We start from the raw sequence: 14610 nt of genomic DNA, 5'->3' as shown, positions 1-14610 counted from the left end.
ATGCACTGCTTCCAGCAATCCTTCAGAGTTACTACATTTGAATGTATGGCATTGTCGCTTCTGCTTTCAGGAAGGAGATCTCAGCTACGATTTCCTGCATTCACCTGTCTCTCTAGATTTTGAGGTGGTGGTTTTCCCTGTGACCTCAATTCTCTGACAGGTCTAAGAAAAGTCATTGATAATCAGTTTGGCCAGTTTTTTTCTTGTTGTAAGATAAAAGTGTTGACTTCCAAGCTTTTTATATGTTGGAGCTGAAACCAGAAGTCCTTCCTATTTTTAAAAATTTCATCATTTTAAATATCAGGAAACAAAGGCTCCTTGTAGTTAAATGAGTAGCTAGAATCTTCCTATTTCTAAGCCAGTACTCTTTCCTTTCACCATCCTGCCACATTAGGTTGGTGCAAAAGTAATTGCTATTTTTGCTATTAAAAGTAATGGGAAAAACCACAATTACTTTTGCACCAACCTACTGTATCTCACAAAATCAGCCCAGGAAAATGTCCTCAGCAAAAGCATGAGACTGAATAGCTGGGCATGGTGGCTTACGCCTGTAATCCCAGCACTTTGGGAGGCCAGCCGAGGCAGGCAGATCACCTGAGGTCAGGAGTTCGAAACCAGCCTGGCCAACATAGTGAAACCCTGTCTCTATTAAAATAAAAAAATTAGCTGGGTGCAGTGTCAGGCACCTATAATCCCAGTTACTTGGGAGGCTGAGGCAGGAGAATCTCTTGAACCTGGGAGGCGGAGGTTGCAGTGAGCCAAGATCGCACCACTACACTCTACCTGGGTGACACAGTGAGACTCTGTCACACACACACACACACACACACACACACACACACACACACACACACAAAAGCATGAGGCAGAATAGAAGGGGTGGCAAGGCAGGATAAGCAGATGTACTGCTTTGTAAGTCAATGTTTGAGCATTCTCTCTAGCTTTACAAAAGTCCAGGAAAGGATTCTTTTATTAGCAAACTGCTTTTACAGCATATGATTACGTTTGCACAAATGTTATATACAAACAGTATCTCTTGGATGCTTTTGGAGTCAACTAATAGTATTGAACATTTACTATGGATCAGTCACTGTACTTGAAATTCAAAGATATTTAGTGAGCTTGTTCTTGATATGAGAGCAAATAACTAGTGAGGTTGAATTCTAGCCTCTCTGCAACTAATTAGTTATATGTCTTTGGCCAAGGTTTTTAATTTCTCTGAACTATATTTCACAAAGGGGATAAAAAATAATTACCTCTCAAGGTAACTGAGGTAAAGTACAGAAAGCACTTATCACAGCTGTAATAATAATAGTAATTTACATATAAATTTATATATAATAATTTTATGTATAATTATGAGTATTATAGTAATTATAATATATATTAATATGTTACTAATATTGATAGAGGTTACAATATCAAGTCATGGAGATAAATTTCACTATATAGCCCCTTGTAGAAAAGAGCCAGCAATGTTGTGAATCTTATAAACATGTTCAAAGCTCTCAGTAGCTAGTCTTATACATGCCAAGAAAAACAATTAAAAGCTAGGTTCTCTCTGGATGATAGGGCAATTTAGATCAGCATTTATGCACACATGTCTGTCAAATTCCATCCCAAAGACTTTAAATTCAGTAGTGTATTAGGCAGTGGGTTTTTTTGATATTGTTCACCCAAGTATAAGAAAGCTGGAAGCCAGTGTTAGAATAAGCTAGTGGTACTCTAGGAACAATTTCCAGCTCAGATGGTTGCAAACATCACCAACAGTGCCTGAAATGGCTGTGCTCTGATGACCACTCTGGAGGTGAATCCCCAAGAAGGGATGCAAAGCATGGGGCAAAGTCAAGGCTACAGCATGGGAAAGCCTGGCCTCTCATCTTGAGCTACAGATTGAGTAGCCCCTCAATAGAGACATGCAGGGGAATGGGGCTACTCAACCTGTTCCTTTGGGATGATATCAATAATTAGATGGATTGATGCACAAAGACGTAGAATATATTCCAGAGACCAACCAAGTCTATGAGCTAACTCAGCAGTCTCAAGGCACCATGAGACCTGAATCTGTCCTTGACTATGGTGGGGGCGACTTTATGCAGGCTTCTGGCTTTGTCAAAGTGCTAGACAGGATCACCATGATCATTATCATCATGAGAGGCATGATCACAGGCATCTGGTCACCTCCAAGGTGATCCTTAGGACTACAGAGCCCCACTGGGTAGCCATAAAACATAGAAGCTGTGTGACAGAGGGACATAGAAATAGCAACCTTAGAGAGCAAAAGTGGGGTGACTAAAGGAATCAGGGGGAGGTGGCAGTCAAAAGCAAGTCCCTGGAGAGGCATTGCAGGTAGCACAGCTTGTGCAGTTAGCAACAGGAAACAACTCAGATGACTCCAGCTAACCAACAGAGGTCAGGGTCCAGGGTGTCCACCTAGTCCAATGTAGCTGAGTCATCTACGGTCAGACCCTTCCATGGCCACAAGTCCTTAAAGGGGATTCTGAGGCATAAGCAGGTCTGTCTTTGGCCAGGTAGAGCCAAAGTGCTTCAATACAGGACAAGGATGGTCTTTGTGCATATGCCACCTCAAAAATCATCAAATCTGGCCAGGCGCAGTGGCTCATACCTGTAATCCCAGCACTTTGGGAGGCTGAGGTGGGTGGATCACCTGAGGTTAGGAGTTTGAGAACAGCCTGGCCAACATGGTGAAACCCCATCTCTACAAAAAAATACAAAAATTAGCCGGATGTGGTGGCAGGCACCTGTAATCCCAACTACTTGGGAGGCTGAGGCTGGAGGATCACTTGAACCCGGGAGGCGGAGGTTGCAGTGAGCCGAGATCACACCATTGCACTCCAGCCTGGGCAACAAGAGCAAAACTCCAACTCAAAGAAAAAAAAAATCATAAAATGAAAATGTTGCAGGAGTGGTACGACACAGTGCGAGTCACGGGCTCCTGGGGCACTGTTTCCTTTCAAGGTCAGGGGGCTTCTTATGCAAAATCCACACCTGTGTTACTATGAAAAAAGAACATTTTTTTCTACATCAACCCAGAGATAATGATTAATTATAAAGAAAGAATGAATAAGGCTATGAACTGATTCCTTATGAATCCAGGTTTCTTCCTACATGAGGACTCTAGAAATTTTATCTTAGATACTTCCATTTTGCAGATAAGGAAACCATAGTTAAGATATATTTAAATAGCTTTTCTTTGATATGAGTGAAGTACTAGTGAGGTTTGATTCCAGTTTCATTTACTTAAAAACATTATCCAAGTGCAATATAAAGGGTGTTTATTATAATTGATAAGACAGTGGTGACATGGCAGAAATGGATACATTTGCTTTAAAACAATAAAATGAGATTCCCCTTTCTAAAGAAAATGTTCAAAATTACCTAAACTTAAATATAATACAGAACTCAAAAGAATTCCTTTAGACCCTGTACTATATGGGAAATAAATTCTATGACAGGTAATAATAAAATAATATATTGGTCTAAGTCAACACTTCATGTGTTGCAGGCAAGTTGAGTCCCTCAGGCTCTATAATGGCCATTCCAAGACCCAGAACCATGTAGAATGTTAACTGAGGACCTTCTCCCTTTGCAACACTTCTCCATTTAGTCCATGTTTGAATCTAAACCAGAGGATTTTAAAGTGTAGTTCCAGGACTGGCAGCCTCAACATTACCAGCACCATGAGGGAAATTGTTAGACAAGCAAATTCTTGGGTCACTATTGAATCAGAAACTCAACGGACAGGACCTGGGAACTTGATTTAACAAGCTCTCTAGATGATTCTGATGCACCCTGCTCTAACCATTGAGAACTACTGCTGTAAACATTGCGATGGCAAGGTCTCAGGCCCAACAAGGCCCACAGTATGACTCTCAGGCCCTGGTGGTGAACATGCTTGAATGAGATTGGTCTGTGAAAATGAAATCTGGTTCCATGTTGCTGAGGTCAATGCAGTGTGTGCATGAACACATTTCCATGGATATGTAAACCATTAATGCCAAGATAGTTTACTACTAATGAAACAACATTAGAGTGTCTTAGTCCATTTTGTGCTGCTATACTAGAATATGACAGATTGGGCAATTTACAATGAAAAGAAATTTATTTCTCACAGTTCTGGGGGCTCAGAAGTCCAAGATTGAATGGCTGGCATCTGGTGAGGGCCATCTTGCTGCATCATCTTATGGCATAAGACAAGAGGGCCAGAGAAAGCGAGAGTGAGAAAAGGTGGCTGAACTTATCCTTTTATAAGGAACCTACTCCTGCAATAAAGGCATTAGTCCATTCATGAAGGCAGAGCCCTCATGACCTAACTGCTTCTCATTAGGCCCCACCTCCCAACACTGTTGTATTGAGTATTATGTTTCCAACACATGAACTTTGGGGGACACTCGAACCACAGCATTCTGCCCTGGCTCCAAATTCATGTTTTTCTCACACATAAAACATATTCATTCCATCCCAATTGCTCCAAATTCTTAACTTGTTCTGATGAAAGTCTAGGGTCTCATCTAAATCAGATATGGGTGAGACTCAAGGCATAATTCATCCTGAGGCAAATTCCCCTCTAGCTGTGAGCCTGTGAAATTAACAAGTTCTCTTCCTCCAAAATACAATGATCGGTCAGGCAGAGGATAGACATTCCCATACCAAAAGGGAGAAATAGGCAAGAAGAAAGGAGTAACAGGCCCCAAACAAGTCTAAAACTCGACAAGGTAAACAATACTAAATCCTAAGACTTGAGGATAATCTTCTTTGACTCCATGTCCTACTTTCTGGGCATACTGATGTAGGGTTTGGAACCCTGAGGCCTCAGGAACAGCCTTGCCCCCATGGCTTTGCTAGGCTTAGCCCACATAATTCTCACAGGTTGGAATCTCATGTCCATATCTCTTAGGCTCGAGTTGCATGCTGCATGCCCATAGCTCTCCTGGGCTGGAGTTGCATGCTGGTAGTTGTATAGTTCTAGGACTTGGGGGCATCCCCACCCTGAAGGACTCCCCTAGGCCTAGTGAGGACTCTCTGCTATGGCCGTGACTCCACACTTCTGCTGGGCATTGTCCTCCTAGGCGCTCTCTGTGGCAGCTCTACCCCAAGACAAATCTTTGCCTAGGCCCTCTGGTTGTCCGCAACACCTTTGAAATCTAAGTGGAGGCTGCCATGCCCTCACAGCATGTGCCTACAGAATTAGCGCCACCAAAGTTTAGAGCTTGTACCTTTCAGAGCAGCAGGTTGAGCTGCACCTGGGCTCCCTGGAGCCACAGCTGAAGCAGCCAAGGAGAGTGATGCTGGAATTCAAGGAGCAGAGTCCTGAGGTGGCTCTGCTCACTGGTCCTGTGTAGAGCACACTGGGGAGTCACCCCAAACCACTCTGCTCTCCTGGAGCCCTGGGCCTGTGCTGAGAGAGGCAGCCTTGAAGGTCACTGAAATGCCTTCAGGGTCATTTTCCTGTTGTCCTGATTACTTGCACCTGGCTTCCTTCTGGCTGTGTTAATCCCCTTTATCAAAGGGTCACTTGGCTGCACCCTTGCAAACCTTTTTATTCTTTACGTAGCCAGGCTGTGAGTTTTGCAAATTTTATATTGCTTCTCTTTTACTTATAAATTCCATCTTTAAATCATTTATCTCTTCTTTCATTTTACTATATGCAGTTAAAAGAAGCCATGCAGGTCCTTCAATATATTGCTTAGAAATTTCTTTCACCAGCTATCCTGGTTCATTGCTCTTAAATCTGCCTTCCATAAAGCCCTCCAGCATGGACACAGTTAAGCCAAGTTCTTTCTGACTTTATAATGAGGATGGCCATTACTTCAGTTTCCGATACCTTGTTCCTCATTTCTGTCTGAGACCTCAGGAGAATGGCTTTTACTGTTCATATTTTCACTAATATTCTGACTATGACCACTTAAGTAATCTCTGAAAAGTTTCAGCCTTTCTCTATAGTTCTTTTCTTCCTCTGAGCCCTAACCAGACTCGTCTTTCATACTCCATTGTTACAGCAAGACCAGCTGTTTCTAGCTTGTTCCTTCAAACTCTTCCAGCTTCTGCCCAATTACACAGTTCCAAAGCTGCTTCCCCATTTTCAGGCATTTGTTATAGTAACAGACCCACTTCTTGGTACCAATTTTCTTTCTTAGTCTGTTTTGTGCTGCTATAACAGAATACTACAGACTGGGTAATTTATAATAAACAGCAATGTATTGCCTCATGGTCTGGAGGCTGGAAAGTACAAGACAGAGGGGTTTGCATCTTTCAAGGGCCTTCTTGCTGTGTCATCTCATGGCAGAAGGTAAGAGGGCAGGACAGAATGAGAGAGAAAATGGGCCCACATTCATATTTTTATAATAAACCCACTCCCACAAAATTAATGGCATTAATCTATTCACAAGGGCAGAGCCCTTATGGCCAAATCACCTCTTATTAGGCCCCACCTCCCAGCCCTGTTGCATTGGGGATTACATCTCCAACACAAGAACTTTGGGGGATACCTTCAAACCATAGCAGACAGCCTAAACCATTTCTTTTGGCTATTCCTAATCCTTCTTTTCCTGGACTATTGGCAGAAGTTGTTCATGCATGAAAGGAAAACTGGTTTACTTAAACCAGGATTTCTCAGTCTTGGCAACATTGACATTTTAGGCCAGAAAATTTTTGTTGTAGGGAGCTGTTCTGCATTGGAGGATGTTTACCAGCATCCCTGGCCTCTATCTACCAGGTGCCAGTAGCAACTCCCCTCCCCATCTACACCCCCCACAAGTCTTGACAGTCAAAAATGTTTCCAGACATTGCCAAATGTCTCCTGGTAGTGAAATTGCAGCTGGTTGAGAACCACTGACTTAAACCAAGGCAGTTCCTTCAAAGTGGTAACCAAGGGAGAATGTGTCCTAGAAAAAAATAGTCAAGCTGATACAAGCTGGAGCAGGCTCCCAGCAGCTACAGGGGTGACTCACATTGTAGGATCGACCATGCCTCTGTCTCCACTGAACCAGCACTATCTGGGCAATGACCAGAATGCAGAGGAAGATCAAGATCATTTCCACGTGCATGGATTCGTGGCCCCGGTGCATCTTGTACATCCTCTCCTGCTGCAGGCTGGAACCGGCAAATGAGGTCATCTGATAAAGCCCTCAACCTTGTGCATTTAGCCAAAAAAAAAAAAAAAAAAAAACCAACAAAACAACAACAACAACAAACAAAAACAAAACAAAACAAAAAAACGGGTTTGGCTCACAAAAAGCAACAGGGGGTTTCAAAGGTAAGGGTTGGTAAGTTTTGATTGTAAAGTTTTTCTTGGTTTCTTCCCTTTCCCTAGATCTGGAGAAGGAGCAGCTGGGAGGAGAAGCCTGACTCTCTTAGTAAAACTAGTTCCTTTGCTTTCCCATGTGGCTGGCCTCAGCCTTGTCTTTTAAGTTAAGTGATGGGGCTAAAAAAACTAATGAGCCCCAGGAAGACCTGGGTTCCAGTCCCTGATCTGCCACTTCATTGCCTCACAACCTTGGGGAAGTCATTTATCCTCTCTGAGCCTCAGTTTCCTCATTTGCAAATTTCAAATAACCATCCTTCTGTAACTGACAAGGTTGTTGTAAGACTATAAAGCACATGTTATTGTATTTGTATCTACATGAGGAATAATTATTATTGAGCTGCATCATATGAAACGTCAATTTTTGAAAGTCAAAAACAGTTCAATGTTGGTAATTTTAAATCATTTGCTACTATTCCAAGTAAAAGGATACCCTGCAGATGGTGCTTATGCCAGAGGAGAGAATATTATCCATGGGGCAATGGAAAGCTTTTGAATGAGTTGTATAAATTGTTACAGAACTATTATACAGAGAAAGAATAGGCTTAAGTATTATCTTAGACACGCACAAACATTCCCGTGATGGCTGAACATTACCGTTTTAGTTGGATGCTTAGTTTTGCACAATTGTAGAGAAAATCAACAAAATACTTTGTCACCTGGTTTAACGTTCTGGAGTAGCCTTGATGAGAACCTAGAGCAGTGGTTCTTGACCTTGTCTGTAAGTTAGGAATCACTGGGAAGCTTTAAAAAAAACCTTAACCCCCCATATCCAGATCAATTAGATGACCATTTCTGGGTGTTAGGGGGCTGCACCCTCTCGAAATTCATACACTGATGTCCTGGTCCCCTGTACTTCAACATACCAACACAAACCTGCCAGCACTTAATCTTGGACTTCAGCCTCTAGAACTGCGAGAAAATAAATTTCTGATTTTTAAGCCACCTATTCTGTGGTATTTTGTTATGGTATTCCTAGCAAATTAATACAGATTTTCAGGATGGGATGTGACATCAGGAATTTTTCAGGCATCCCATGTGATTTTAAGGGGCAGCCAAGATTGAGAACCATGAGCCTAGAGGAAGAGAAAGAGGCCCAGGGTCAAGATGAGTGAACATGGGGAAAAACTATGAATGCTGTCAGTTACTTTCTGAATATTGGTTATCATTATCTTTCATCCCTAGTGTGGCACCATCAGTCACAAAATCTCTTAAAGTTTCCACTTACATCTGGTTACAGTATGCAGTTAGCTAGTGTACCACCCAGAAAACACTGCAGGGTAAGTCTGTGCCATGAGATAGTGACCTTTTAAAGGCACTTGATGGGTATGTGGGTTGGGTTCTCTCCCTCTGCCAGCATTTCTACAGCTACTCCAAAGAGCAGTGAATGTTTCAGAAAAGGGTCTCATCCAAATCCCAAGGGTTCCCCCTGCTGGAAAAGGTGTGGAAATCAGCCCACAGAGCCCGTAAATACTACTGCTGAAGTTCAGTTTCTTTGAGAGGGACTATCAGAATGTCAGTGCTGGAAGTTACCATAGATGGAATGAATCTTCTTCATTTATCAAATGACGAAGCTGAAATCCATATCAGGTAAGCAACTTGAATAAAATTACATGGCTATTAGTCTCTGTATTGGAAGCTGAGCTCAGGAGACAAGAATGATTTCTAGAAGCTCATTTAAACAAACAAACAAACAAACAAACAAAAAACCAAACTTGTTCCCCTGAAGAAATGGGAAGAAAAATGAAAAACTACAAGTGCTTAGTTGTGGTTTATACAGCTCCAAATCTAAAATAGCTTTTTAATATTCTATATAATTAACAGACTTTGAACTTAGGGCATATAGATAAAAGAGTGACTTCATCATCAGTCTAAAATAGCACTTGCCTAGATATAAAATACACTTTATAAGATTATTAATCTATTATATCAGATTAATCTATTATAAAAATGCATCTCAAATTGGTTAGCCTATGTTGAAGTACTTTGAAAAGTATATATTGGTGTACAAATGTAGTAAGTATTTTCTTTTTTGAGTAGGAATGCATCCAAAATTGACTCCTGTAATACAAAAAAGGAGGAGCTTTTCATTCTTATTTCACTTCATGTGGCACTCACAGGGCCCAATGGCCCTACAGTATGTACCAGAACACAGGGGCAATGTGTGTAGGAACAAAACCGGTGTATGTTGTGCCTAAAATAAATAGTAACTTGTGCCTAAAATAATAGTAACTTGACACAGCCATATTTTGAAGGATATATTAATCCAGCTTTGTGTAACTGCATGATCTTTTCCTATGGATCATGCTGTAGAAAACAGATGAAATCCATGTGTTTTGGTCTATGGTATTTGTGTATCCTACCCCATCTTCTCTATCCTGGAAAATTTACAAAGAAAATTATGACTTCATTCAATTTCTCAACTGTTAAGATAAAAATCTAATTTTTAGCAAAACAACTCTTAAAAAATACTAATTACTTACTTCCACGCATCTTCTGCAGAAAGCTTTGTATGAGAGATCTGAAAAACACAAAAAGGGCCCTTATCAAAAAACATCTTTGTTTTCTTGGTTTTTCTGTTAAAACCAAGACCATGTTGAAACTCAGACCATGAAAAATAACAGCATCACATAGTATTTGAATAATTTGGGATAAAAGTTCTAGTAAAATAATTTGCTTACAGAACTAAAACAACATGAAACAAACAAACAAAAAAAGAGTAATCAGGTCACTATTAATAAGTATTTGATCCTGTTCCTGGATCAGAGAATCAGATGAGGCTCCATTTCAATGGTTCTGTTTTGGCAAATCAGTCAAAGTTACAGAGAGTGGTCTCCCAACAGGCCATGCTACTCTGGCTTCTAGGATATGAAGTGTGAGTCTGAGCATCCCTAAAAAACATCTGTTTTGCTGATATCTTAAATGATTGCATTGAGTAAATATCTCCAATCTCAGTGAGTAAATATCATTTCCAAGTTCAAAGTTTCAGAGACAGAGCTGACCAGAGGCTCCGCTGATTTGGAGCATTCTTACATTCTCCTGCTAAGAAGGCATCATTACTGACCCCAGGAAACGGAGTAATCTGGGCTTGTTGCCTTACAAATTGAGCTGGAAAGCACAGAGATCATCTGCAGAACTGTGCTTTTTGGATGACCTACAGAGTCCACCTATGGACTACCTTTTCTAGATTATTGCTAACCCACTACATCTGGTCATTTGAAACCTTTAAGGCCAATCATTGGAAAGACATAATCGTGTAACTTTGATGGAGAGCACAGAAGAGCAGACAGCCAATGTTTTTGCCCCCAAAGTAGAACTTAGCAGAAAGGGACCTGTGGAACAAAGGAGGAGATTCATGCAGCTTGATTACCTGAGGCTTGCTTCATTCTTGGAACTCAACACTTGAGCCCAGCTGTTGTGACTTCCATTTGAATATTAGGGACCCACCTGGTGGGACCACCTGGGGACAGGGAGCCATTGAGAAGTTGCCAGTATTATCCCCTATGCCATCCCCTTCTTCTTTCCTGGCATCACCCAGAAAGGTCCTGGCATTGTGCAAATACTGCCTAAACGTATACTTTTCTATTTCATCCAAAGCCTTGTTCTCTCTTAAATGTGTGAAAGAAAATCTTAAAAGTACTAGAAGAAAACATGGATAAACATGTTTATAATTCTGCAGTGGAAAAGGCATTTTTAAGTATAATATAGAGCCCAGAAATTATAAAGTTAAAAAAATGACAGATTTTGAGGACATTTAAAATAAAATGCATTATAGTCCTCAATATTTGAAAGACAAATTGAACTGGGGAAAGCATAACATATGTGAGGGGCAAAAAGCTAATAATCATATGTGAAAAGGGCTTTTATAATTTAATCAAAAAGAGACAGATTGTCCAAAAGGGCAAAGTACATGAATGAGAAATTCACGAATTGAGATATACAAATGACCAATTTACGGAAAGGTGTTTAAACTCACTAGTAATAACTGTGTTTAAAAAAAAAAAGTAAAAATGAGGTCTTTTATTGAAACATGTTAAATAAAAAAAGTGCACTTACCTCCTCTCCCTCCCCAAACACCACTAGAACAATAGCAAAAGGATATAAGCCTCCAAGTCCAAAGAGAATGAGAGAGGAGTCCAGAGCAGCCAATTCTGAAACTACCGGTAGATGGGCCAGCAGAAAGGGACACTGGGACACCATAGGGCAAAAGACACCGAAGCCCACCAGCATGTGGGCAGTGCAGAGCAGAATGTGTGTGCAAATACTCTCAGGAGGGCTGTGGATTGCAGGGTCCTGGGGTGTCTAGAAGTGGGGGATGCAACTGGGATTAGTAAAAGAAGGTTCACCGAAAGTCAATTTAAGGTTTGGAGGCCCCCACACTAGCAGAATACTAGTGGTTAAACCAGAGGCACCGGCAGAGAGGCACCAGGCATGTGGAGGGAGAGCAGAGGACACTGGCAGCCCTCATCTGAGTCTAGAGAGCCCTAGCACCATCCTCCCTGGCAGCATCAACTCTAGATCAGGCTGCAGGGGCCCTGCCCTGCTTTAGAGAACCCCAGACATCTCAAACCCTAAAATGCAAAATAACTGTGTTTTTATCTTTTCTTTTTCTTTTCTGTGTTTTTATCTCTCTCTTTTTTTCTTTTCGAGGTGGAGTCTTGCTTGAGTGCAAGACTAGACTCCAGGCTAGAGTGCAATGGTGTGATCTTAGCTCACTGCAACCTCCGCCTTCTGGGTTCAAGTGATTCTCCTGCCTTAGCCTCTTGAGTAGCTGGGACTATAGGCACCCAACACCATGCCTGGCTAAATCTTTCTACTTTTAGTAGAGACAGGGTTTCACCATGTCGGCCAGGCTGGTCTCGAACTCCTGACCTCAGGTGATCTGCCTGCCTTGGCCTCTCAAAGTGCTGGGATTACAGGCATGAGCCACTGTGCCCGGTGTCTTTTCTGTCTCTTAAGAAAATATTTTGAAAGTCTGGTAATTGATTGAGTGAGTAGACCCTAAATGGAAAGAGATGATGTAGGGCTGACACCCCAGGGGACTGGCAGGTTGGGGAGAAGAAAAAGAATAGCCTGTGCTCTGGGAAACTGGAGATAAAGTTTTGAAATTTGGCCATCCCACACCATCTAAGTGGGATCTTGGTTGATGAGGCTCCTCAATTAACTGCAGTGAGGTAGTCTGGGAGCAGCTTGGAACTGCTTGGAAATACCAAGTCTGAAAAGTGAGGTATGTGGTGGGAGATCCTATCTACCACAGCTTCCTTGGGAGTCAGTGAGGTCAGTCCGCATCCCTGGTTTAGGCACTGTAGTGGGTTGAATTGTGTCCTCCCAAAAGATATAGTTTGAGTTATAACCCCCAGTACTTGTGAATGTGATCTTATTTGGCAATAGGGTATTTGCAGATGTAATTGAGGACCTCAGAATGAGATCATCTGGATTTAGGGCAGGTCCTAAATCCAATGACTAGTGTCCTTACAAGAGAAAGTAGTGGAAGGTTTGACATCCAGCAACACAGAGTAGCAAGGCAGAGTAGATGGCCATGTGAAGACAGAAGCAGGGACTGGAGTGATGCAGCCACAAGCCAGGAACACCTGGAGTCACCAGAGACTGGAAGGGGCAAATAAGAAGTCTCCCCTACAGTCTTTGGAGGGAGCATGACCCTGTTGACACCTAGATTTTGAACTCCTGGCCTCCAGAATTGTGAGATAATACATTTTTTGTTGTTATAGCAGCCCTAGGAAACTAGTACAGGTACATTGAAACTTCCATCTTCCCTGTCCCAGCAGATCCCTGCTACCACTCAAGCCTGCAGCCAGCAGTGCAGGTAGGGAGAATGTGGCTACACGGGCCACAGGTGGACCTGCAGGCAGGGCTGTGAGAGCAGATCAGTTGATAAAACTTAGACATGTGGCATGAGGCCCTCCATTTGTGCTCTTGGCCTAGGCATGTTAGACATGGGCTTGCCCACTTAGATGGTAGCCAGACATGCCCCTTACACACAGAATGAATCAATCTAAGCCAAGAGAACAGACCTATAGATATGGACAGTCCTTGTTCTCTCTATGAAAAGGCCCAGCCAGGTCACCCTCCACTGAAGACTGCCTGTCAACAAGCTTTCCCTGGTAGCAATAACTTAACAGTGCTGTACTGTCTCACCTTAGATACAAGTGGACAATCAAACATCACAAGACGTTTGAGACAGGAAAGAGTTCTGCACCCATGATGACAAGAAAACTGTGCTTTAAAGAATATAGAAAAACAACCGAAAGCTCTTAGAAATTAAAAATAGGAAGACAGAAATAAAAAATCAAATGAAGAATTGAAGATAAATTGAAGAACTCAGAAATAATCAAAGAGATGGAAAACAGAAGAGAAAATATAAGAATATCAGAGAATTGGGCCAGGAAATCTCCTCATGTCCAAAAAAAAAAAAAGAGTTCTAGAACCAGAGAAGAAGATAACAGATGGCAGGAAGTTTAAAAGCAATTATACAAGAAAATTTCCAAGGACTGAAAGATACCTGTTTTAAAAATGAAATACCCACCTAGTACCCAGCCCGATGGATGAAAAAGACCCATATTTTTGTATATCTACATAAAACAATCTGTAAGCTATAAAATGATAACACAGATTCATATTTACTGACATATAAATATTTTCATGACATATTGTTAACAGAAAAAGCATGCTTCAAAACAGTTGTGTATAATCTGAACCTATTTATGTAAATATAAAGTTACATAAAGAGACATGTGGAATTAAAAAAGCCCAGAAGAATGGCTCCCAAGACATTAACAGGAATGTTCCATGGGTGGTGATACATCCTGGGCATTTACTTTCTTTTTTATACTTCTTTACATTAAGTGTATTCTACATGAACATATGTCACTAAAAAGAACAATACAAAAGTAAGCTTGCCTCTGTCCTCTCTTTTATTCCTTTCCTTGTCTGATCAGTTGCCATGTCCTTTTTTCCTGTTCCAGCACTGTATTTGTATCGATCTCTTATATCTTTCTTTTGGCTAGCTAAATCTGTGTGAGCTCCAGATGTTTCTGAACGCCTCCTACATAGCCCCACTTGGGAATCTCTCTCTCAGATATGTGAATTAACCTGCCCTAAAATGAATATAATTGTTTGCCCCCAAGCTGTTCCCACTTCGTGTCCCCCCCACCCCTTCTCGGTTACCGCATCCTGTTCTATCTATCCAATTGCTCAAAGCAGAAAAGCCTGGGGCATCATCCCTGCCCCTAACCAACTCTGTACCTCCAACCCACTACTCTCCTGTT

General features: G+C 41.6%; 1 protein-coding gene across 3 annotated transcripts in view; it reads right to left on the bottom strand.

The window, feature by feature from the left end:
• Positions 1 to 14610, bottom strand: part of LOC105463505 (ring finger protein 175) — a 49306-nt gene that overhangs the window by 31215 nt on the left and 3481 nt on the right. For 2 of the 3 annotated variants that reach the window (XR_976374.3, XM_011710637.2), the window contains exons 2-3: positions 9808 to 9845; positions 6972 to 7113 (exon numbers count right to left, since the gene is read on the bottom strand). Coding sequence is in view for 2 of the 3 variants with exons in the window: in XM_011710637.2 (XP_011708939.2) it covers positions 6972 to 7113; positions 9808 to 9845 (180 nt within the window). In the remaining variant the exon portion in view is untranslated. Of the gene's footprint in view, positions 1 to 6971; positions 7154 to 9807; positions 9846 to 14610 lie in introns of all 3 variants that reach the window. The other variant, XM_011710638.2, reaches the window with a different exon arrangement.

This window comes from Macaca nemestrina, chromosome 3 (genome assembly GCF_043159975.1).
Source record: "Macaca nemestrina isolate mMacNem1 chromosome 3, mMacNem.hap1, whole genome shotgun sequence".
Classification (NCBI taxonomy): Eukaryota; Metazoa; Chordata; class Mammalia; order Primates; family Cercopithecidae; genus Macaca; species Macaca nemestrina.
This window is presented reverse-complemented; position numbering and strand designations above follow the sequence as displayed.